Source organism: Dendrobium catenatum, unplaced genomic scaffold (assembly GCF_001605985.2).
Source record: "Dendrobium catenatum unplaced genomic scaffold, ASM160598v2 fragScaff_scaffold_920, whole genome shotgun sequence".
Classification (NCBI taxonomy): domain Eukaryota; kingdom Viridiplantae; phylum Streptophyta; class Magnoliopsida; order Asparagales; family Orchidaceae; genus Dendrobium; species Dendrobium catenatum.
Window position 1 is genome coordinate 2273754 of NW_021319382.1, and position 25143 is coordinate 2298896.

At 34.3% G+C, this 25143-nt stretch overlaps 1 protein-coding gene across 4 annotated transcripts; it reads right to left on the reverse strand.

Annotated features, from left to right (window-relative positions):
• Nucleotides 1-879: 879 nt before the first annotated feature.
• Nucleotides 880-24511, reverse strand: LOC110113288 (putative RNA-binding protein Luc7-like 2). Of its 4 annotated transcripts, none has more exons than XM_020845793.2 (13): nucleotides 24216-24507; nucleotides 23777-23829; nucleotides 23190-23358; nucleotides 23028-23091; nucleotides 14887-14966; nucleotides 14589-14745; nucleotides 14071-14132; nucleotides 13843-13905; nucleotides 9608-9666; nucleotides 9232-9313; nucleotides 2722-2768; nucleotides 2389-2610; nucleotides 880-1155 (listed from the first exon to the last, which is right to left on the reverse strand). In XM_020845793.2, exons 1-13 carry the CDS (start codon nucleotides 24360-24362, stop codon nucleotides 1137-1139), a joined length of 1224 nt encoding a protein of 407 aa, XP_020701452.1. In that variant the 5' UTR covers nucleotides 24363-24507; the 3' UTR covers nucleotides 880-1136. The 4 variants fall into 4 exon arrangements, 2 of the variants coding, with proteins under 2 accessions (XP_020701452.1, XP_020701453.1); XM_020845794.2 differs by lacking the exon at nucleotides 24216-24507 and adding an exon at nucleotides 24071-24203; XR_002305125.2 differs by lacking the exon at nucleotides 880-1155 and adding an exon at nucleotides 9449-9495 and having other exon boundaries at nucleotides 2524-2610; nucleotides 24216-24511.
• Nucleotides 24512-25143: the final 632 nt, after the last annotated feature.

Sequence of the window (25143 nt, forward strand, 5' to 3'; positions counted from 1 at the left end):
TACATTTTTTGTACTAGTTATTGATCATATGACAATTGCTATTCTGAATTGACTTATGACATGCATATTGCTTATTTAACTTTTTTTTTTTTTTGGACATTTGGGACAATTAAGGCATACTTACACACACAACGCTTACACCTCTTAGTTGAAAGCCTAAGCTCCCAAGCAACAAACCAATGTGAGTTGTGTCATACTTTGAATTGAATTATAGGATTTTAGTGTGACCTGGTGGATTGTTTAGCTCATTATATGTGATTTAAATTATTTCAGGCCATGACAAAAGATTAGATGTATGAGATTGATCATAGCAAGACCCCTCAATTCCGTTTATTTTGTTTTAGTTATTATTTTATACTCAGGATTTGAATAGACATGATATGATTATATGATTCTTGAATATTGTATATAATTTTTTGAGTAATAAATATAATTGTATACCGATATAAGACAAGATTATTAGTAGTGGCAAGTTAAATATCAATTTTTATGAGTTTAATGTATAAATAATATGATCTACATGTCATGCATACAAATTCCATTGCTTTTTATAAGAAATTTAATAAGTATTTTATTAATTTGTAAAGTAGATGTTTCATGATAGAAATTTAAAATGAAATTCTAAAACGATATATTAACCTTTGTAGTGATGCATTTTTATCTTTAATCAAAATTTGTAAAAGACTGAAATACAAATAATTAAAAGTGGAATCATAAATTTGTTTATAATATCAATGACTCCAAATATTTTAAATCTTAATCATTAGAGATTTCAATGAAAAATGAAGGATATATTCTCCTCCTATAAGAAGAATTAGCATTCTCCATCCAACCAAAATTGAAAGAGTAATATTTAAATATAAAATCAAAAGCATACTCTTTCAAATCATTAAAATTCATGGTATGCATTAATCCAAATAAAGAAATGGTTCAAGTTTACATGGCAGTCTCAAGACCCACTTAAAAAACTTTCTTATAGTAGAAAACTCGTACAGGATGAAGCATCAATGCTTCCACTGGCAATGCAAAGATCTCCTAACAGTTTCCATGGGCACAGAAACCTGAAGGAGACGACGCATTCCGGCGAACAAAGCCTCCTCTTTCCACTGATAAAAGGCACGCCCAAGGAGAAACCTTCAGTATCGATCATGACGCCTATATATGGACAGCAAGAACAAGTACATTCAGTTATGGCTTTCCACGAAACAAAAATATGAAAGAAAAAAATATGTTAGTGCATGAGAATAGAAGCTGCAGTAAATGTTTAATGAAGTTTGGAAGATATTCCTATCAGTTTGTTTCATCTTATACCATTCGAAATGATGCCCATCTCTCAAATTACTTAGCCTGAAATATTTCAGGAAGACGAGTGATAAAAGGACAACATAAAGAAAATAAAATGCAAAAGTAACATACAATCACGCATGCACACAGAAGCATTCCGTCATTCTCAAATCAATCCAGGGTGCCACCCCGCTAACGCCACTAATATCATAAAATGATGGCTCTGTTTGGTTTGGGGGAATTGAGAGAGTGGAAATTAAAAAGAAATGAAAATGATTCAAATTATTTGTCACCTCATTCTTAGGAGAAATTATTAGGTTCGGACAACGGATAGAGAAAATCATCCGGATTTCTCTCTGTCTACAATTAAAGCGCAGTCAAAGCACAGTTACTGTAGCAGCTACGTTTTGGCTGTGCTTTTACTGTAGACAGAAAGAAATACGGATGATTCTCTCCATCCGGTGTCCGCACCTAATAATTTGCCCATTCTTAGGTCGAGGAATTAGGCAGAAAAAATATATTTCTCTGTAATTATTTGATCAGAAATTGTGTTTATTTCTTGTTAGAAGGGAGTATGGAAGTTACAATGATAATCCGACAATTTTTTTCTGAATTTACATTTCCCCTAATACCTTCAAACCAAACAGATCCTAAAGTCCGGTGAATAAATGATTGATGTGATTACTTCAATTCCAATATGCATGGAATTCACATACGTCAAAGTTAGGAGTACAATGGGCAATGTGTTCCATGCTTCTTATGGGATGTGCTAATGATAACCGGTAAGTGTAGTATCTACTTGGATCAGCACGAATTAGTAAATAGAGACTATCGTTTTATTTGGGATGGCTTTCTTACTGCTTCTTAAAACAGCTTTCTAGTACAAACATTTTATTTTTTTACTAAAAAATTATTTTAAGAAGTAAGAAACCCGTCCAAAACGAAGCCTAAATATGATGAATGTAAAAAAAAGGAAAAAAGACCCTCACAGAGTATGTTAAATGCAGCTCAAGCACAAGTCTTCAAAGTTGCACCATCATGCATTTCCCTTAAAAAAAGCACATAAAATACCCAGAACCAATTAAGCTATTTATGACTTTTTACCTGTGCCTGTCATAATTTCTGGATCGCTCCCTTGAACGAGATCGAGATCTTCGCCGGTTCCCAGAATCATAATGGCGAGATCGACCCGAACCTCGATCACGTTTGTGGTCATTTCCCCACTCTCTATCAGAATGCTTATCATGTTGTTCCCTACTCCGACGATCATATTCATGTCCTCTTTCGCGACTGTCACTTCGATTCTCTCGACTTCGATCCCTTGACCTAAAATTCGAGATTTTGTTCATCAAATAAGATTGTCGGAATGGGAAATGAATGAGAAAGTCGAACTATAGACAACCAACTCATTAAACAGCTCATAAAACATTAGAATACCTTCTGTCCTCAGATCGGTCTCTCATACGAGACTTATTTGTGGTCTCCTGTTAAAACAGTATGTTAATCAATATGCTTCAAAACAATTAAAGAAAACAATAGAGTAAACATAAACATGAATAGCAATTATTTATTAGCGTAGCTGCGTAGTCCATATCATGAAAACTAAGGTTTCAGTTAAAACAGTGTTGTGATTGCAGATATAATAAGTCGAGGAAAATCATCCTATGTCAAGCACAGAAAACCTCCAGTATAGAATAAATTACAAAATTCAAAAAGAGAACCAGTGCAGAATGTAACCTTTTTAATCCTAGGACATATATGATAACAGTAATAATTACAAATTTGAGAATTTTTAGAGTAGAGTTTCAAAATAAAAGAATTTCTAGTCAAAAGTCGCAACTCACCATGCAAAATACAAAAGCAATTGATAAAACAACAAGAGAACCCATTATAGTACAAAACCTATCAAAATTAAAGTCAACATCAAAACAAAAAACCAAAAGTAAATCAATCATGGAGATAGGGGCTTCGAATTGCAGAGATGATAATAGCATGCAACTATCCTGAAATTCACACGTTATCACACCTGTAGAAATGAACTCTTCAACATAATGACAGAAGTGTACATGTTATTTTTACCATTTTTAATAACATAGGCCATTTAATTATGGTAAAAGGGTGATTTAACAACATGAACTGCATTTTTCAAGCATTATTAGCAAGTATCAATGTTAGGTCTATTTAATGATAGCATAATGTTTGATGAATTTTAATTGATTGATTAGCAATTCAATTATAGCAAAATTCTATCATTATATAGTCTCAGAATCCGTCAGGTCCATAACAAGAAATGAGAAAAATTTTCAAACCAACGGTATTTGAATTATAAGAGGAAGATCTCTAGAATTGAAAAGATTTCCTGTAACTCCGTATTTTGATCATGAAATTGATAGTCTACATTGAAATAACACACCAACAAGATGTCAACAAATTTTTCTCATCATTTTCCTCTTTTTTCCAAAAATCATAAATAGTTGATTGTCAGGAAAGAAAAAGACAACTGCTTAAGGAATATCATATATCATTGAATCATCAAGGAGTTATCGAGAATCTAAACTAAATTAGAGGCAATCGGAAACATCTTGCTCATCAAAATTTCAAAATACATACTAGCTAACAAGATAGCTAACGCATGTAATCTGCTGACCTGACAGCTCAAGATGGAATGTACACGTTGAATTAAGATTCAACTTCTTGCAAGGCAGCCCTTAATGAAATTTTGTGCATAAAAACCCCATAAAGGCATTGTACAAAAGAGGAAAATATGGTGGGAAGTACAAATCACTTGGGAAATGCAAACAGAAGAAAGCAACCAGCTGCGATGAAGGAAAGCTCAAACCTTCGCGTAAAGAATATCAATGACCTTTTGTATTCATACAGAGATGAATATAAAATGTGTGGATAGTTATGCTTCAGAGTCAACAAAAAACAATAAAGATCAATAACAACAGCTTTGGCAATCATGAGTTATAGAGATTACACAGTTATACACTTGATTAAATCGACACAGTCCTGTGTCCGTACAATACATTCCATGCTTGCTGAATCAGTCTAAGGAAAGATTGAAAAAGCATCTGGCAGGCAGTAATAGTAAAGCAGAGGAAGAACATCCAAATCAGTGAGTTGAATCATAATTATTACATAGTAAACTGATCGACCTTTAATTTTATAAGCTTTAAATACGGTTGCTCAACTAGCATCTTCTTCAACTAGCAAGTACTGAAGATGTCCTAATGAAAGTCCACACAATGCCAATGCAACAGGCATAAATCTTATTATACACTATGATTCCTATTTATAGATCTATACTAGATGTTTTAATAAGAAAACAAATAACTATAGAATAATGAAATATAACTCTTCCTAAATCAGCTGCTCATCTATGGAAGGTGTTTAACGTGATTAAGGCAGGCCTCCCACGGATTTCTCCTTGTAGCCGTGGGATCAAGATGCGAATGAGAGGCTTTTTGAAATTTCTTTGTTGGAGTGGGCTACTTCAATTCCGAGAAAGTATTTTAGTCTACCAAGTTCTTTGATGTTAAATTCCTTGGTAAGATTTTTTCTTAAACTATTTTTTTCCTCTTCGTTATTTCCAGTCAAGATAATATCATCCACATATACTAATAATATTGTGACTCCCCATGAGTTTGAGTGTTTAAAGAATAATATTGTGACTCCCCATGACTTTGTCCATACCCATTCAAAAGCATGAATTTTGATAATCTTCCAAACCAGGCCCTAGGTGATTGTATTTTAACAAATATAGGGCATTTCTCAACCTGCATACTTTGTCACCTCTAGATTTTTTTTTAAATCTAGGTGGTATCTCCATAAATATCTCTTCCTCCAAGTCCCCATCTAGAAATTCATTTTTTACTTCTAATTGTTCCAAATGCTAGTTGTACTTAGCTGCTATGAGAGTAAGATCCTGACAGTGTTCATCTTGGCGACAGGAGCAAAGGATTCTTAGTAGTCAATGCCATATGTTTGAGTATACCCTTACGCCACTAGTCTTGCTTTGTACCTTTCCAATATACCATCAACTTTGTATTTTATAGAGAACACCCATTTGTAGCCGACATGTTTCTTTCCTTTCGGAAGGTTGATGATTTCCCACGTGTTGTTCCTTTCTAGGGCCTGCATTTCATCCTTCATGGTATTTTTTCAATTTTCATCAGATAAGGCCTCAGAAATATTATTACGAATATGAATATCTTCTAGTGTAACAAGGAAGTTTTTGTGTGAGGATGAAAAATTATTGAAAGAAATGTAGTTATGAGATACAAGGGAGGTGGTGAGGTTGAATTTACCTTAATTTCAGAAGATGTTTCAGATTCTTAGATCTACTTAGGGGCATATTTTGAACTTATACGCCTGGAGTATACACTCCCAAATCTACTGGTAGCTTTGTACTCAATTTCCCTATTTTTGAGTTCAGGAGGATTGGTTTGAGGTGGAGGAAAGTCAAGGGGAACAAGCTCGCTTTCCTCATCTTCCTCAATTTCAGTCTCCCCCTGAATATGAGGATTGAGAAAATAGGAGTTTTGTTCGGCTAAAATAACATAAACAAAGACGTTTTTTTCGTGGGGTGGTGATAGCACTTGTACCCTTTTTGGATTGTTGAATATCCAACAAAGATTCATTTGAGTGCTCTTGTATCTAATTTTCCTCTATTTTGGCTGTGAATATGAACATAGGCAATGCACCCAAAGATTCTAGGTGTAAGGTTACTATGAGTCTGAAACTCGGGGAAAAAGGAGGAGAGGATATCCATTGGAGATTTCAGTCCCAGGGCTGTTGAAGGTAGTCAGTTTATGAGGTAAGTGGCAGTGATGAGAGCCTCGCCCCAATAGAATTTGGGTGTATTGTGGTGGAATAGGAAGGCACAAGTGGAGGCTAGAAGGTGACCATTTCTCCTTTCTGTTACCCCATTCTGTTGTGGGGTGTGAACGCAGGAGGATTCATGGATGATACATTTACTTTGAAAGTAGGAGGATAGGGTTTAGTTGAAGTGATCTTTAGCGTTGTCATAATGAAATTTCCTTATTTTCATCCCGAATTGATTCTAGATTGTGGTGTGAAAAAGGGGAAGAATGATATTAACATAGGATTTATTTTTAAAGAGATAGATCCAAGAGACTCAAGTGCAATCATCAATAAATGATACAAACCAGCATGCACGAGAGATGTTGGGGATTTTTTAGGGTCCCCAAATATCGCTATGAATAAGATAGAAAGGAATACCACATCTCACATTTTTTTTCTGGGAATGAAGCTCTTTTATGTTTGGCTAACTGACAAGTTTCACAATGAAAGTGTTCATTTTTTAACTTCTGAAAAAAGTTTGGATACACATGTTTTAGGATATCAAAAGAGGGATGTCCTAATCTATAATGTTGAAGTTATATAATGGTTTTCCTATCAACTAGGGATAACATAGAGTAGCTATTTGTACTTCTAGGTTATACAGTCCAGCTCGCTCCTTAGCAAGTTCAATCTTCTTACCCGATCTCTGGTCCTAAAATAAGCAATAAGCAGGGTTACATATTAATTGGCAATGATGGTCATTGGTAAGTTTCTATATAGATATTCAGTTTGTGGATAATTGGGATACATGGAACACATTTTTTAGGATGAGGGAGAGAGTTAGGTGTATGTTCCTTGGCCTACTACTGTGATAAATGAACCATCAACAGTGATGATTTTCTTGTTATTGGGCAAGGAGTGCAATTGACGAAGTGGGTAGGGGAATGTGTCATGTGATATGTGGCTCCTGAGTCAATGATCCATAATCCTTTTAAAAAATTTGTAGAGGCACTTAACCCAATGGAAAGAGGAAACTTACCTGAAAGTGCAAGAAAGGAATATATGTTTGGTTTTTCAAGGGATACCAAGAGTTATTTTAGTTTATCAATATCTTCCTTATTGAATTTTTTGAAACTAGATTGTGTTTTTGGGTTAGGCTGACTTGTATTATTGGTTAGTGGTGTACTTCTTTGATTCCACTCCTTACTAGGGGGCTTTACATGTATCTTTCAGCACGTCTCATTTATGTGTCTTGACTTCTTGTAATAACTACACGAAAGAGAGTTTTTATCTTTAAATTTTGAGGAGTCTTTACCTTTGTCCTTCCATTGTGCTTCTCAGATTATCACCATTGTTGAGCTTTCAACAACTTTTGGTTCTAAAATTATTCCTTGTCGGCTTTCTTCCGTACAAATGAGAGAAATTGTTTCATTTAATGATGGTGTCTCCTCTTTGACAATAATCTAGACTCTCACCTAATCAAATTTTGCATTAAGCCTTGTAAGAAAATCGTAAACTGTCTTTTTCAATAAAATTTTTTAGGATCACAGCATCTTTTGGACATCTAGTCTTTATGCATTTGTAGTGATCAAGCTCTTGCGATAGGTTTTGTAGAAAGTAGCATACTCCATCACGGTCTTGCTTCCTTGTTTCGTGCTTCCTGCTTTGACCTTGATTTCAAAGATTTGAGCAGCATCCCGAGCTTTTGAAAGTGTTTGTTTAGCGGCATCCCATATGTCCTTTGTAGTTGAAAGGAACATAAGTGTATCGCTAATTTCTGGAGTCATGGAATTCCACAACCATGACATAATCATGGAGTCTGCTTCATCCCATACCAAAAAATTAAGATCTCCTTCTTTTGGCCCTCCTCCGAGGAAATGATGTAATTTCCCTTTTCCCCTTCAAGTAGATCTTCAAAAATTGAGACCACTTTAGATAGTTCTTCCCATTCAGGCGATAGGATGGTTGCATGCTTTGAAGGTCACCCCATCCTTGGTACACCATAGAATCCTCTGTTTGGTCAATGCTCTGCGAAGAATTAATTTCTGACATTATGGTGTCTGTATGACTCTGAGTAGTAATGAAGGCTTCCAAAAAAATTCCCTCCGATCTTGAACCATAAAGGCCTATATATATATATATATATATATATATAACCTCTCGGTTTAGTAAACCAAACTGAGCCGGGTCTTTAAAAAACTCGGATTGAGCAACAGCTAGGGGACAGGGACTTATTCCGCACACGTGAGTCGCTTCCTTCTCCGTCCCGTAAGTCTTCGTCCGTCTAGGGCTTTGCTTCGGCCTCTTCTTCTACAAGCTCCGTCTACGTTTGCACGACTTTGTCCGTTTGGGGCTCCATTCGCAAGCTCCGTCTGCAAGGGGCTTCGTCCTCCTAGGCTTTGGCAGCAAGATCTATTTCCGGCTTCGTCATCCGTCTGCGAGGAAAACTTGTCTTGCAACTTCGTCGTCCATCCGCGAGGAGTGACTTCCGTCTAGGGCAATGAAGGCCTTTCTTCATGATGTTTTCCTCTTCAATTCCTCCAAAAAGCTTTGATACCATGTTAATTTGAGAGGTATGAGAGGGAAAAGCATAAATCTTATTATACACTATGATCTCTATTTATAGATCTATACAAGATGTTTTAATAAGGAAATAAATAACTACAGAATAATGAACTATAACTCTTCCTAAATTAGTTGCTCATCTATGGAAGGTGTTTAACGTGATTAAGACGGGCTTCCCACGGATCTCTCCTTGTACCCATGGGATCAACATGAGAATGAGAGGCTGAGATTTAACATATATTATCCAATTTGAAGGAAAAAAAAAACTCATTTATCCATCTTCAGTTATTAAAAAATCACTGATGACAAACATAACTGAATTTCTCAATGGAACAATGAGAAACAACACCAGCACCTGACCAACATTTAATAAGATTGGGCATCAAGGAAGTTTAATCACAAGAAAAACAGATACCACAGAAATTATAGCAGGCAATCAAGTTTATATTTTTTAAAATGCAACATTGCAGTAGTATTTAACAAAATGAAACACAATAGATCTAGTGAAAACATAATGACAGAACAAGCAAAATATGGGGGGGGAATGCTTCAGAGCTGAAGAGCTTTAGAACTAGCCTGGAGTTCGGCTAACTTCTCACGTATTTGCATGTAACCCAAGTGCAACTTCCCTCCAAAATGATCAGCCAATCGACGATCACTGAAAAACAAATAGTACTTAAACATGGTGTTGAGAACATAATTCAAATGTAGTATAAACCGTCTCTTCAAATTCAGTCAACACAGTCGACCTCATATTTTTAGAACTAATCTACATAAAACAGAAAACACGCACATTCTTTAGCTGCAAAAGTTTCCTCGTAAAATGGGCCCAAAAGCCTGCTGGTAAGAAGGCGTAATATGCAGGTCAAAAGCTGATGAACCTGATGGCCTTAAACTGGGCTTTAATAGCCTGTAACAACAGACTGAAATGCTATCATACAATTTGGCTTACCTGTCATAAACGCTTAAGAAAGCTCCACAAATGTCACAGACACGTAGCTTCTGATCAGTCTGCAAAAAAGAACTTCTGTCACACTTGTCTGCTGAAAACATTTCATATGGTCCTTCACACCAAGCTGTATTCATCAATATTTACTGAAGGCCCTCACAAGCAAAGAAAAATATGTAGGAAGCCATAGTAATAATGGCCAATTAAAAGATATTAAAATGCCCCAAATAGCTGCAATAATACATCTGTTCAGTAAAAACGTGAAAAATGAAAATCGAGTAACAAAATTGGGAAAACAAAATCTATATTTCATCACCTCAAATTAATTTAATCAGCTAAGCAATTTACTAACAGTAGTAATGTGTTCAATTTTTGTATATCATATCTGCCAAAAAAAGAATGTCGGCATGTTTTTAACTTGTGCTCGCTATAGTGGCTTTTCATCCTTTTATAGTCACAAATTTGAGACCACCCGGCCTCTCCGCATTGTATATTCAGAGAGAGTTTTAACGGATTAAGTTCGGGGGGAAATTTTCTAAAGGCAGATTAGATAGAGATAAGACATTACCAAAAGATTTCGCCCTCTTAATAAGAAATTTATGATCTAAGTTCTGGTTTCCTATAGGCGCAATCCCCAATAGTTGATTACCCCTCTCGATAACAAAAAAGAACTTTCGATTAAGGATAGTCATTGAACAGATAGATAGTATCTAACATATAATAGCAGTAGATATAAAATTTAAAATTAGAAATTTCATCACCTATCACTTAAAGCGTATGGTAGGGGGAATTATGATGAACCAGATCAAGATCCCATGGTTCAATTGTCTCGGATCATCATGATCCCTAGTCTGTTTAGTCAAAGGAGATAGTCGGCCCAACTTGACCGAAGGATCCTTGTCGGCAACCATTGGTTGCTTCGAACAAGGGTACCTTGTAGAAATGGGATGAATGTTTGTCTAAGAGATGAAGCCAAGTCAACCTTAGCTAATAAAAGGCTTTGTGCCCTATTGATTATACCTTATGATTCATTACTCAATGGTAAATAGCCATTGAAAAATATACTAGCTTTTAGCCATGCCTTATGAAAATAGAGTCATTCAACCAAGCCACTAGGTTGTTGCAAATCTGGACCCAAGTCTTGTGATTTGGATGATAACAAATATTATTGTATTTCTTACTATGCTATCTCCTGTTAATTGCTATTATTGCATATATGTTTTTTTGTGCACTACCATTTCAGTTCTACTGTACAATATGCAAAAGTGTTCAGCTCAAGACTGGATAGAATAAGGTTAAATATCGGGAAGAGTGTAAACTCTCTGTTATATAGAGGGAAGTAAGAGTGTAAACTCTCTGTTAGAGAGAAAAATGGAGAGTTGGGTCGCTGTTCGAGTTGGATTTAAGTTGTTAAGGTATTAGAGGAGATGTGGTCGTGTTTGGGTTGGATTTAGCTGTGAAGGTGGTAATGTAGGATGAAGTGGAGTGTACAGGTGGGTTGATTTGGTTTGGCTGTAATGAAAAAAGGGGTAGTGAATTGAGTGGGGTTTTGTTACTGGTTTAGTAGAACTGTGAGGGCTAAGTGTTGGGCTAGTTGTCGATGATAGGCTGAGAGGGCTATGAGGGTTGTTGTTGTAGGGAAAGTAGATAAATGCTAGTAGGTGGCTGAGATGAGTATGTAGGAGATGGACAGTTGCTGTTTTGGAGGTAAGGAAGATGGGTTTGGTGGTTTTGTTGAGCTATAGGTGGGCGGCACAGTGGAGTGACAGGCTTGGGAGGGTTTTTTTTGGCTTGCAGTTGATAGCAGGTGAGGATGGGAGAGGGGCTGCTGTTGAGGTTTTAGTTGGAAGTGTAATGGCTGAAGTGGTGAAAGATGGAAGAGGGCTGGGCTGTAGTAGAGGGATATTCAGGCTCTTGTGAGGAGCTGAGTAACAGAACAGGTGTGAGCGGAGCATGAGAGCAGAGAGTGAGTTGAGTGTGCTTGTGTGGGAGAAAAGGCTAGCAGCTGCTACTATGTTTGCTCGACAGAAAGGTAGGAGTAGTTAGGGAGATCAACTGTAGGAGGGAGCTTTCACGGGTAGGTGTTGGTTTAGGTGGAGCAGTAGCGGCTTGGAGATATGAGAGGAGCTTGGGGTTTCTATGCGTATAGCTGTGAAAAAGTTGAGTGTGGAAGTAAGCTGGTGTTGGGAGGTCGTATGAGCGGAGGAATGGAGAAGACGGGTTGTTGGAGTGGGATGGGACAGAGGGATCAACACTGGAGCAGGAATAGTAGAGGGAGAGAGAGGAGAGAGGAAAGAAATGGAGTGGGCTGAAAATGGGAGGTGACAGAATATAGAATAGGCTATTTAGATTTTATTTTGTTTATTTCAGCCGGCTGACATAACTTGGCAGCGTTTGGATGACTGGGGCAGCAGCGATGAGGCAAAGATTTGGTTGGCTTTGGATAGGATTTGGCAGAGGATTTAAGAGGGGTAGGAATAGGATTTGATCAGAAAATAGATAATATATACATTTATTTTAATTAAAATAATACTTCAAAATAAATAAAAGCTGTGAATTGATTCTCGTTAATTGTGCATCTCGATTTGTGTGTAATAATTGTCTCAAAACTAGTGCAAATATCATGCAAGAACTATGGCAATATTATAGTCATTTCAATATGATTTCAATGTTCCAGACACCACGACAAAGTCCATTCTGTGAACTTACAACGTTCAGGCAACATCACACAATATTTTGTCTGTAGTCTATCGATTTCGATCACCTTCACCCGATTCAATTGAAGGCGTGCATCGATGCAATCTATTTCATAGTCGGATAAAGTTTTGCGCCATTTTGATAGCGATCGAGGTGTTCTGATGCTCGTGATAACTGCCAATTTGTGAGTCGTCTTCCTCAATGCACTCGATTGATCGTGGAATATGTATAGAGGTCAACAACAAGAAGAAATGCAAGCATTTGCATATATTTTGTAACCTTATCCCTGCAATATTGTTACTCCATTTTTCTACCGCTTGAGGCTATATTCAATTTGAAATGATAACAATACTAGAATTAAACTAGTACAGTACTGCAGTTAGATTTACCCCAAAACTTTTACAATAAAACAGTTGGCCAGGGAAACATAATTGTGTAGTTTATGTTCCTAGAAGCTATACTTGCTTATTTAACTTCTGCAAACGTTTCTGAAAGCAGAACAGAATTCGGAAATCACAAATATTGATATAGATATTTTATAAATAAATATTACCTAAAGAGTTCAATCAAATAGCCAGTCACCAATAGAAATATCCCTGAAGCAGTTCAGCCGACTATACAAGCAAATCATCGTGCAAGGTGAGTAAATTTGTACAGTAAGTGCTACAAGTCAAAAAGCCTACTCACCAGACAAGGTTATCTACTTTACTATCCAAATTACAGTTCCAACGTAAGTAATGATATATTGACTATCTTGAAGATCTATTTGTCCGGCATTATAATTTTTACTATAGTCATCGCCAAGTTAAACTGATTAAATTTGTCGAAATTAATTGAAGAAAATATATGCAAAATGATTCAATTTAAACTCAAAAGTTATCGTTAATAATTATTATATCAACTTAATATGCCCCAGTTGGGCATACTGATAGGAAATACTTGATTTCAAGTATTTCCTATTCACTTTCTAGCAATTATCCAAGCAAAAACTGCTGCTCACAGCAGAAAAACAGCAAAAACAGAGAAAAATCTGGGAAAAACTTGAGAAGAAAGGGAGGACCGGTCTAACACATACCTACCACAATTAGCATTGACCACAAAAAATTCAGTAAGGTCAACGTGCATACTCAAATTTTCTAGAACTTAAGAAGTGAACATACTTAGGACTTGTTTGGAAGAACCATTTCGACTGCATTTGTGGTATGAAAAATAGTTAATGAAAAATCATGTTTTCTTAGAAGATAACTTTTTCATCATTTTTTTCAAAATTTTGCCTTTAAAAAGCTGTTATTGAGAAGCATTTTTGAAATTGTGGATCAGAATAAACTTCTAAAAGAAAAAAAAAAAGGACAGCTTAAATTACCCCAAACAAAGTTCAACAAATTTAGCTTAATAAAAGAAGAAAAAAACAATTTAAGTGTGCCTACATTGCAGAATGAATCATGTGAAAGAAAGTTAATTCGTTTAAGAAGTACAGATAAACTTAAAGCTTAAAATTAATCATCAAGAAAACAGTAAGGAACAGATGAAATGAAACTCACAATTCGCACATCAACAGCAGTATACTTTGATGAGTCCAGAGTTGGCTCCTGCCGAGCACTCATCTGAAAAGAGGGGAGAGAAATGGTATAGAACATCAGCAGACTAACTTTAGATAGGTAAGTAGGTAAGGTAGTAAGATATAAAGTAGAATTGAACTATTTAGTACAATGAATAATCAGACTACGTGAGAACCTACAGCACAAAACAGAACCATAAGGACAATAAACCTTTTTAAGAGCCTCAGCTTCTTCCAAGGCTTTCTGCGCCTCTTCTATCATTCCTTGCTCACCTGCAAAACTGACAGAAAGTCACAACACGCTCTCCCCCAGATAGAATTTGCATTTCCCCTAAGAATTTTATTAAATTGTCTCCAAAACATGCATGCTCCAGGGATAGGGACCTATTATGGCACATACGTAATTGCAATTCTTTTAGCATATTTGTATAGAATAATCATATGACCTTGGCAAGCCAGATCCTACTTTCCAAGAAAAGTATTGCGGAGAACATGCGGCATTCCCTTTGCCATGCCTTACTTGCTGAGACTTATATATTTGCATGCCAATGACATGTCATGCCCATCGAAATACTCATAGTTCAATCTTTTTCTTTTTTTTAGGGACTTATATATTCACACTTTAAATGCAGTCACTATAATGAAATGATTCAAAACAGATAGAAAAACATAAAATTAGGCCCTTTTACCCAAGAACCAAGGATGATGAAAACAAGAAGGGAGACATACCAAGATCTTCTGCCTTCTTGAGCTTTTGATTGATCATCTCCTGGGTGTGAGGATCGGGAGGATTTGGCATGGGGACAGGTGCTAACTGTGGAGGGTTCTGATTTGGTTGTGGTAAAGAGGCCCTATCTTTGTTAAAAGCATCAAGGAGAAGCATAGCCTGCAATAAAAAGTGAATCGCATAGATGTCTTCCAGTAAAAAAAAAAGGTATTCTAGAACTAGCATAAAAGAGCATGACTTTCTAGTAATCATCAAGAACTAGCCATAAAGAAATATATGCGCTCAAGTTACTAGCAACACCTGCTTATCAGCTCTTTTTGTTCTGAGCTCTTCCAATGCTTCTTGAGCCCGTATTTTACTGTCAGTTTTCACTTCCAAATCTGTAAACTCAAACAGTATAACCAATCAGTGTGAACCCACACATTGTTTCATCACAAGATTCAATGTTCAGTTATGATGCATTGGAGTTAAGATATAAAGAAAATATTTTAAATAAAGCAAAAGTTATGAAGCAGAAGATTTTTTTTCTTCAAATTAAAGTTCAGCAGAAGCCATAATAAGAGAGATGGAAAGCAAACAATGCTCTATATGGTGAATACATAACTAAGGAATGACATAGCTCTTCATAAAGAAATGTCATCTTAAAATTATTTTATCAGTCTTTTAAAAAAGCATACTGATTTTGGAGTTGTCTCAACGGTCATAATGCATTTAGCAGTAAAGATAGAGTTATCATTCTCATCTTTAAAAAAAAAAAAAAAGCATAACTATGTCATGCACTAGCCACATAAGTGAATTAGTGGTTCAAGGCTCAGCATCAGTGCATGTGTCTTTGCTTCAGCACTCAACTTCAAAAAAAAAAAAATTTAAAAAAAGGCACAATTTTGGCTTCAGCAAAGCGTAATATTTTTGTGTATCATTGCACACAAATTGAAAACAAAACACACTCCATGAAATCACAAAAGAGAACTTCCTGACCTAACTTTTGAACTCACAAGAATAACGATATATAAACAATTACTGAAATGTAGACTATTATAAAAAAGCCGCTTGGGATTTCAATTAAAAAAAATATGCTCGTTGCTTTTAAAAGAAAATCCCATCTCTTAATACATAATATCTGAATTTATCTCCTCAATTAAAACCATGAATTTGGTGCCCATACACATAAAGGAAAACATTTATCTTCTGGTATTCCAGCACCTTTCACATATCAAGCTATTTAGGCGTTCCTACTAATCAGCTTTCCATGTCAAATTTGTAGTTTGAAAGTATGTACATGAGTAATGGCGTTATTGTAATCCATCTCTTACATCTTCACCATTATGGATTGATTTATCCTCTCTACATAGGCGTGAGGATTCAAGAGGCACAGCATTCAAAATAAAGAACTCTGATTTTGTCAAAGTATGTCTCCATTGTTGAGTCCATGAACCCAGGTGTCTCATGTATGGCACATTAATGATTTGAGGATAACAAAACTCTGTGTAGTTTCATCAAATAGTTTGCTAAGTACTATTATAGTTTTAAATATATATTAGATAAACCATAAAGATAATAACCTATTCCACTAACTCAAAGCACCTTGAGCCTTAGTAGCTTAATAATGAGCTATAAACGGTGAATTAAAATAATTTCATATGACAAAGTGCCCAAGTAATAGCTTAGCATGTATTTAAGTATTGTACAAATCAGTATAGAATTACTCCAAAATATCAAAAAGATGATGGACACACAAATAAAACATAACAAAATAATTTTTAGTCAAGTTATTTTAATTATATTTGTAAAACACTTTAAGTATGTTCAAATGATAGGAATTAACTAAAGGTGTACCAAAAATGTAAATCAATAATTTAATTGTTAAGCATTCATTCAAGTAAATCATTTTATATCAACAATAAACATGCCTTAACAAATGCTATCGGTCCTCTGCTAACTTCATGAGATGCCTCTAAACTTAACATCGCTCAATAAACTCACGAAGAATTTAGCTTATTAATTTAATTATTGTGAGCCTCTGCTAACTTTAACGAGCATGTGCTAAATTAATAGCAAGCCTCCACTAACCTTAATGAGCCTCTACTAAGCTAAGAAGTTAAGAAACATCTATATCTATCTAGTTGTCTGTTATGTAATAAAATTCTTATTTAGAATGACTTTAGTCTTTGCCAAATTATTTCTAAGCTTGCTATGGAATCCTCTACATATACTAAAGTAACTAAACCTATTCTAATGATTAAAGAGTTAGAGATTAACATATAAAAAATTATCCTCCATATATATTCAAAGAAGAAAAGTAAAATAGGTGCTCATCTCTCAAATCACGAGAGATAATATTATAGTAACATATGTTCTCTCAATCATTAGTTTTAATGTATTGTATTTTCATTGTATTTTTACACTGTATAAGCATTGTATGGAGAACAAGAAGAAGGAAAAACTTCTGATCACCTTCATTATTCAAGAGCACTTTGATCTAAGAAAATTCTTTGTAAGAAAAAAAATTACGAAAACTTGGTGATAGACTTTATCAAGTTTTATTATTGGATTAAGAAAAAGTTATTCTTAACTCCGGAAACAAAGATTTTTTTATGGTTTACTTCCCTTTAAAGGAAGATCATGTTAGGGCAAGATTCCACTTAAAGAAAGAGATTGTGAGGATTTTTCCATCCGTGAGTTGTGAAGGTGGGATTTACACATGTAATTGAATCCTAAGTATTATGGGTGCTTAGGCATGAACATTGATCATTAGGTAGGCTAAACTACATAAATATTGACTGTATCCATTTGGCTGTAGTTAGATTTATTTTCATTGCAAATAAATTTGTTATTTACCTTCTCATGTTCATATTGTAATTTATTTGATTAAATCAATCTTATACTAAAGTAGTTGAGTAATATTACTTACTACACTTAACAATTCAATTGCTCTTCCTTAAGAATGAATCTTAAGCATAAATTTATGTATAAGTGTATAACACAATAATATAATCATTATTTGGAAATTTTTGTTTGGAGTTTAACAAGGGTAATCCTATAAGCATTAGGGGTATCAAAAAATGATCAAACCCGAAAATATGGGTTTTGGTTCACCCGTTTAATAAACAGGTCAGGTTTGGGTCCGGAATTCCGACCCATTTATTAAACAGATCGGGTTTGGGTTGACACACCAACCCGATTTTGACCCGAAATGACACATTTAAATAATTTTTTTCCTTAATTTTTTTTATTTGTTGGTATGATTGTCTTATTTTTATTAATTAATCTAAAATTTATTGTTAAAAAGTTATAAACATTTTTTAAAATTAAAATAAGTTATTGGGTCAAATTCGGGTCAATCAGGTTGCTGGGTCAAGTTCGAGTCCATATTTTTTACACATTTATTAAACGGAACCGGTTTGGGTTAACCAGATTTAGGTCGGGCCAATTTTGGGTCGTTGTTGACCTGTTTTGACAATCCTAATAAGCATTTAGTGTTTATTCCTTATATTTGTGCTTAGAGTCGAACACTCACTAACTTAATCATTTATTAAACACCATTAATTAAAAGATAGTATTGTACTTATTTAAGAATTAATTTAATTTATTTTGATTACAAGCTCATGCATTTAAATAGTAACACATCAAGTACATTATGGTCAACGTATTTACCATCTTATAATATATCACATATTGTATAGTTTATTGCTCACATTTGTGTATACATTTATCATTTGTTATCCATTGTTAGACTACTACTGTAAAGAGTTGCACATAACAGGTGAAGTTAATGTGAAATCAAACAATGGATTTATAGAAACTCGCTTGTCTAGTTTAATCGTATATGTACCATCATTATCATGTACAGTATCACTTGTATGTCGCGTAAGACCAAGTGTGTGTATTCTAATATTAATGAGTGTAATTATTTATATATATGCAAACTGTGTTTTTTTTTTATCTCCTACACTTGCACACTAGATCATTTATCTAGCAATTATATTCATAGCTTTTACATGTTATTTCATTGATTGCTTCTGTTGTAAATATTTACATTTATAGTTTTCATATTTCATTGTGCTTGATAGTGTGAGATTTAAGTTGGGAGAATTTCATAAGAAAATTAAGTAGTGTCAAACAAGTTGTAGACCCAATGCACATTGTGTATATTATATCTCCTACACTTGCAAACTAGATCATTTATCTAGCAATTATACTCATAGCTTTTACATGTCATATCATTGATTGCTTTCGTTGTAAATGTATACAGTTATAGTTTTCATATTTCATTGTACTTGACTGTGTGGGATTTGAGTTGGGAGAACACTGCACCCCAACAAGCCCTTCAGTATAAATTATAATTTTGTATATTCTAAATTTTCTATTTCACAATACAAACAAAAATAGTTACTTAGCAACTAATTTGTTGTTTTAACCTTTTATGTCATGATTGCCAATTTTATCTACTCTTAATGAATTTACCGTAAATTAATGTAAAGAGAATTATAAATTATTAAGTAGTAAAAAAGCTTTATAATTTTATTGCTATATTTATTTCTTGTGTCCATGTATTTACAACTGCATAAATCAAATTCTTCTATTTAAAAGACTTTTTTAGAAAGATGTTGAACAGTAGTTAATATTTCACATTTTATATTTATTTTATACATTTAGATGCACATAAACTTTAATATTCATTTGAGAATTTATTATTGAAATTTTTTCCCATTGACAAGTTAATTTAAGAAGAAATAGTATTAAAGTTTTCTTAAGTAATTTATTGAATTTAGTAAATATAAAATAAAAATTATTTAATAACACTAAATTCTTGTACACATTTTAAAACTTATATTATGAAATTTAGGCACGTACATTCTTACTAGTAATAGTAAAGTGGTCATAAGAGAATTACAACATTTCGACTTGAATGTGCTAGAAGGTTCAGACGGTGCTTGCAAAGAATCTCATAAATCAGGCAGAGTATATTATCTACTCAAATGGACAAGGATATCAAAACAAAAAGCCTTTAGTTAGTTAATCTAATGACGTTAAAAAAGTTGGCACCTTCAAGCCGATATGTCTGCCAAATGCCAGAGGTTTTAGATGCCACCAAAGGCACCTACCCAACAAAGTGAAGGGATCAAAATTAAAATAAAAAAACTAGCTCACTTAGGGATTGTGTTTTGTTTGAGGTAAAATGAGCATAAAGTAAATATTTTGCATGTATTTTTACTTTAAAGATGTTTGTTATGGAGTAAATTCAATGTAAAGTAAACTGGCAGTGTATTCAAATATTTCAAAGACTTTATTTCCTGGCCACATCAATTTTACTTTCCAGATCATACAAAACCCTTTTTTGCTTACTTCTCCACTCTCCGCTCTCTTTCTCACTTTGCCTCGTCAGCCACTTGGTCAAGTATTAAACTCCATTTCTTCAATCACGAACCTTCATCAATACCATTCATATGAAATTCTTTGCTAGAAACTCCAATATTGGGTAGGAAAATGTAAAACATGACAACAACACTACAGCAAAATTATGAAGACTATCACGATCTGAGAGAAAAAAAACATTGTTCAATGGTTTTAAGTTGTGATTGTTTCTTTTTATTTAATTTGGCTTCATTACTTTCAAGAGTTAGGTTAATTTTCTTATTGATAAATGAGGGGAAAACATTTAAGATAGAATGCGATTAATTTCTAGTGATAAAAAACAACTTTCATTGTATTTATTGCCTTAAGGGAATATTCTATAAGATGATGGTGAGACCTGAAATGCTTTATGGTGCAAAATGTTGGCCATTATAAGAGAACCATAATATTTAAGTGTTGCAGAGATGAGGATGCTCATGTGGATGAGTGGCTTTACTCTTTAGAGACAGGATACGAAACGAGCATATACGTGAAAAGGTTGGAATAGCTCCAGTGGAAGAAAATATTAGAGAGAGCCGCCTTAGATGGTTTGGTCACATAAAATGGAGGCCTTCCGATGACCCGGTTAGAAGAGTAGATTTATTAGATTTGTCTTATGTTAAGAAAGGTAAATATAGGACTAAAAAGACTTGGTTAGAAAATATAAGAAATTACGTTTCTCTATTAGATTTAAATGGAATTTAACTCTTAACAGGACATAATGGAGAAAAAGATTCATGTAGCTGATGCCACCTAGTCGGATAAAAGCTTGAAGTTGTTGTTGTTATTGTTGTATTGTATTGTATTTATTGCCTTTATTGGTTTATTTAGCATTGCAATTTATTGATTCTTCCCTAAAAAGAGGTACACTTACAATGCTATTTTAATGCAGCACTAACTCTAAACTTCACATCCAATAATAAAGAAAAATTGCATTTACTTTACATCTAACAAACAAATTCAAGTAAAATGAATGTGAGGCATTAATTTTAATATACATTCTCAAAATTCAAGCATTAAAAATACATCAAACCAAATTACTATATAATAAATCTATTTCAATTTTAAATTTTTTTAAAGAGTGAAAAAAGATAATCACCACATTAGGCTATGTTCAGTAAAATCATATGTTTCAAGTTTCATTAAATTTCAAGTTTCAAAACAATGATAAATAGATTAATGTTAGGCAAGGCAGTGTTTTAATGATATTATTAGGGCTCACCTTAGGGCGGGGTAGGCCAAAATTGCCCTGGGGAAACTGGAGAAGGCATTAGGCCTATAGAGTGTACCCTGAGCACACAAGGCATGCCTTTACTCCCCATGAACAGAGTAATCACTATGTGTTATAAATTAATGAACTTCCATTAAATAATTAGAAAATCCAAAGAAGCTATCTACTCAAATAAAAATTTTCTTTTAATCCATTAAGCATGTCATAATATTATTTCTAAAATTTGTAGAGACAAAAAAAAAATGAAGTTAATTCGAACAGCACCACTGCACCACTGACCCATTACTCCCTCACTGACCAACTATCTTACTGCTTCTGCCACACCAACCTACACCTCTCATCTAAGTACATTCATCAGTCCCTCTGCTTTCATTGAAAAGTTTAGAGGTCTCAATTATTCTTCAACACCTCTTGGCGGATCTTCAAATCTTGTCAAAGTATTTAGCAATTTATTTGCTCTTTATGGTTTGGATGACATGTGCTTTTGGGCTTTTGAGATCTTAGGGTTTTGGATGTTATAATGCTATACACATTTTGATCTTTGTATAATACAACTTTGTTTAGTCCTCTCAACTGACAATTGGATGTAAATTAACAACCAATTATTATGATTGTAGCATTAGATTTTGTAATTAGACTATGAAGCAATTTCAATTTTTGATTTATTTCATTTTTTCCCTTATATTTGATTTGTTTTTGTACTCATTTTATGAAATATTTAAAATATAAATTGACAAGGCTAATGCTTTGCTTCGTGACTAGTAAAACACTTTTTTTTTCGTAAAACACTATATATTTTAATATATACACAAACGCTTAAGTTTATAGCATGCATAACCTATGAGTCATCTAATCTCCATTGTTATCAATTTCATCTTCATAATCATTCATGCACTACTTTCCTTTACTATAGTTGAATACCTTCATTGCCTTCTTTATCTTCTCACACACATCCTCTTTATTGCCAAAAGTTATTATTCTAAATTGAAGCTCTTACACTTAGAATTGATCTAAGCTACTTCCCAAGGCAAATCCTTAATTATCCAACTCCTAGTGCATTTTTCACATCACCTTATGCCACATTGTTAACATGAAAAACAAGCTCATATGTCTAGTTTGAAGTATTAGCACAGATCTCCCCAAGCATAACAAGGTGCTCATCTCATTGCCTAATGCTTTAAGGTAAGACACTAGTCTAGTCAATGCCTTAGTGATGCGGTGAAGCACTATGCCTCACTTCACCCTAGTGAATAATCGAGCACCTAAGTAAACTTTAACATCATTAAGCATTTTAGGGAGAAATATATTCATGACAGAAATGAAGTAAATTTAGAATGAAGAATGTACCAAAATGTCATTCTTATTCAATAACTGTCACATTAGAATTACCAAAGAAATTGAACATTTTACAAAAAAAAAATTCATTTGTCAAATCTAACACAGAAATCTAGAAAAATATTCAGAACTAAACACTAAAACACAAAATCTGCTAACCAATAACAATAAAAATTCACTAAATCATTACTAAATTGCATATTACATGATATTGGAGGAACAAATTGCCGCATATATTAACCTTATCATCCTTAAAAATTAGATAAACAAGATTCACCTCAGGTAGCTTGAAAAAGATTGCATTCTATAACAAAGGTACATGGAATAATATTGGGACAACAAATTGCCACATATGGCACATTTTCATCCTTGAAAATAGAAAAAAGTAGATTCAGTACGGGTAGCTTGAAGAATATCGCATTACATATATATACACAATAAGAAAGCAGGATTGTTAAAATAGGGGCATGGCAATGAGTACCAAAAGTATCAACTTCCTTTAGCTTCTCCTTAATTTGCTTAGACAACTCCACCACTTCTGGCGTCTACAATACCATAAATAAGTTTATTCCACAATAGAACTATGTTTTGCGGAGCATTATTAGAATCATTGTATGCACATCAATCAAAGTTGAACAAGTACCTGAGTAACTTGAGAAACAGATATAGCTATGGCAGCCTTAGCATCCTCATCCTCTAAACGCTTCAGGGCTCTCTGAATTTTTCTCTCACACTCTACAATAAGTCTTTCAATTAATTCTTCAAGATCTCTATCAAAGTTGTGCATACCTTTCACTTTTGCTACTTCATAACTACATATAGTTCAGGAAGAACAATAACAACAGGTTCCAGAAACTCCCTGAAAGTCATCATATGCATTTTATCCTCTCTGGTTTCACTATATGCATGAGAAACATCAACCCTATTCTTTATGTTACCACAATAAGCAATTTCCGGCAAATGGCATATGCATTATTCCCAAAAACGAATCCAATAATAATGTGGAAATGCGAAATTAAAAAACGATGCTTCAAAGTCCTCAGCTTGTTTCTTTTTTACATGCCTTTAGGTAAAATATGGATGATAACAAGTGCTTCACCATTAAAAGATGTATGTAAAATTACTCCGACACAAAGTGATTCCCAGAGAGCAAGCTAAAATTAGTTATGCATGTTTAAAAATAACAGAAAAAAAGAAAATCGCCTAGTACAAACCAGCATGAAAGGATACTCTTTTCTAAGTTGTAAGGAGTGCACCTTTGGACAAGGACCGAGATCCATTTTCTGATGCACAAACAAATCTATTAGCACGAAATTTAAGTTCACAATCACTCACAATTTTCTGATACAAAAACAAAACCATTAGAACGACATTAATGTTTATTCTAATATTCATCCTTTTTGTTGCATCAGAAAGCTAAATAACTATTTTTTTCATAGGAAAATGGAGAAAAACAAGCAACAAAACGGACACGACACTCCTGAAAAAAGAAAACGAGTGAAGCTTGAAGGTTTAGCACATAACAACAAACTAATCCGAAAAGTGTGAATAACAGAGCAAGCAGCCCAGAAGCCCTAAGCTGGAGACACCAGAAGTATAAAAAGAAATGGAAGGAATAGCGAGAAAACAGCAGGAGAATAGGGGATAAGCAAAGTTATTTTATAATTACAGTGAGTTGGAAGAGGTCGTGGGGGCAAAGGCCGGCGAGAAAGAGCCGGCAGACGTCGCGATCGGAGTAATTGCGGTCGACCTCTGTCACGTCCCCGTTCCTATTGGTCCCCATGAGAACGTCAAGCTGCTTCCTGAGGGCATCCATGGGCTAGGCCGAGATAGGGTTTCAGCGTCTCCCTGGGGTCGGACTTCGCGGGAAATGCTAGTGACTGGTTGAAGAAAAAGATTTCTCTGTTTTTGCAACCTTTTCTAGTTTAGCCTCTACGCTTACCAGCGTTGTTCAGGAAAGGTCAAATCGCGTAGCAATACCAAACAATAGGAATAACATCACGTGAAAAGATCCAATATCTAGTATAATGAGCTATACTGAGTAATACCGAGTTATATAAAAGTTGTACCGAGTTTTTTCTTTCCTAGAAAAAACTCGGTACAACTCGGTATAACTCAGTATTGGTCTTCGCAGAGCGATATTCCTCGTTATTATCAAATAATACCTAACAATACCGAGCAAATACCGAATTTTTTTGTGGGATTTTGCCTCCGACCGGACGTTCCTCTACGTCATTACACAGGACCTAATAAAAGTTCCTTGTTCAGAGGCGTGGATGACATGCTGGAACACAAACAATCTCGACTGTATATATATATATCTTTTCCAAACATACAAAATTAAATCTTTACTATATAACCACACTTTAATATCTCATTCTCTTACAAATCTTTCATGCTCCATCTCCTTTCTACGTTCCAATATTCCGTAGCATCTTTCTCCTTTTTTTTAATTAAAGACCTTTCTTTGATAAAAATCCAGCCATATTCCAATTCCTCTACCATATCTTCATGCTATTAACAATCACTTTCCTTTAGTAATCTATGTGGGATAGGATAAACATTATCATTTTATTTTGACATGTTCCCCACACAAG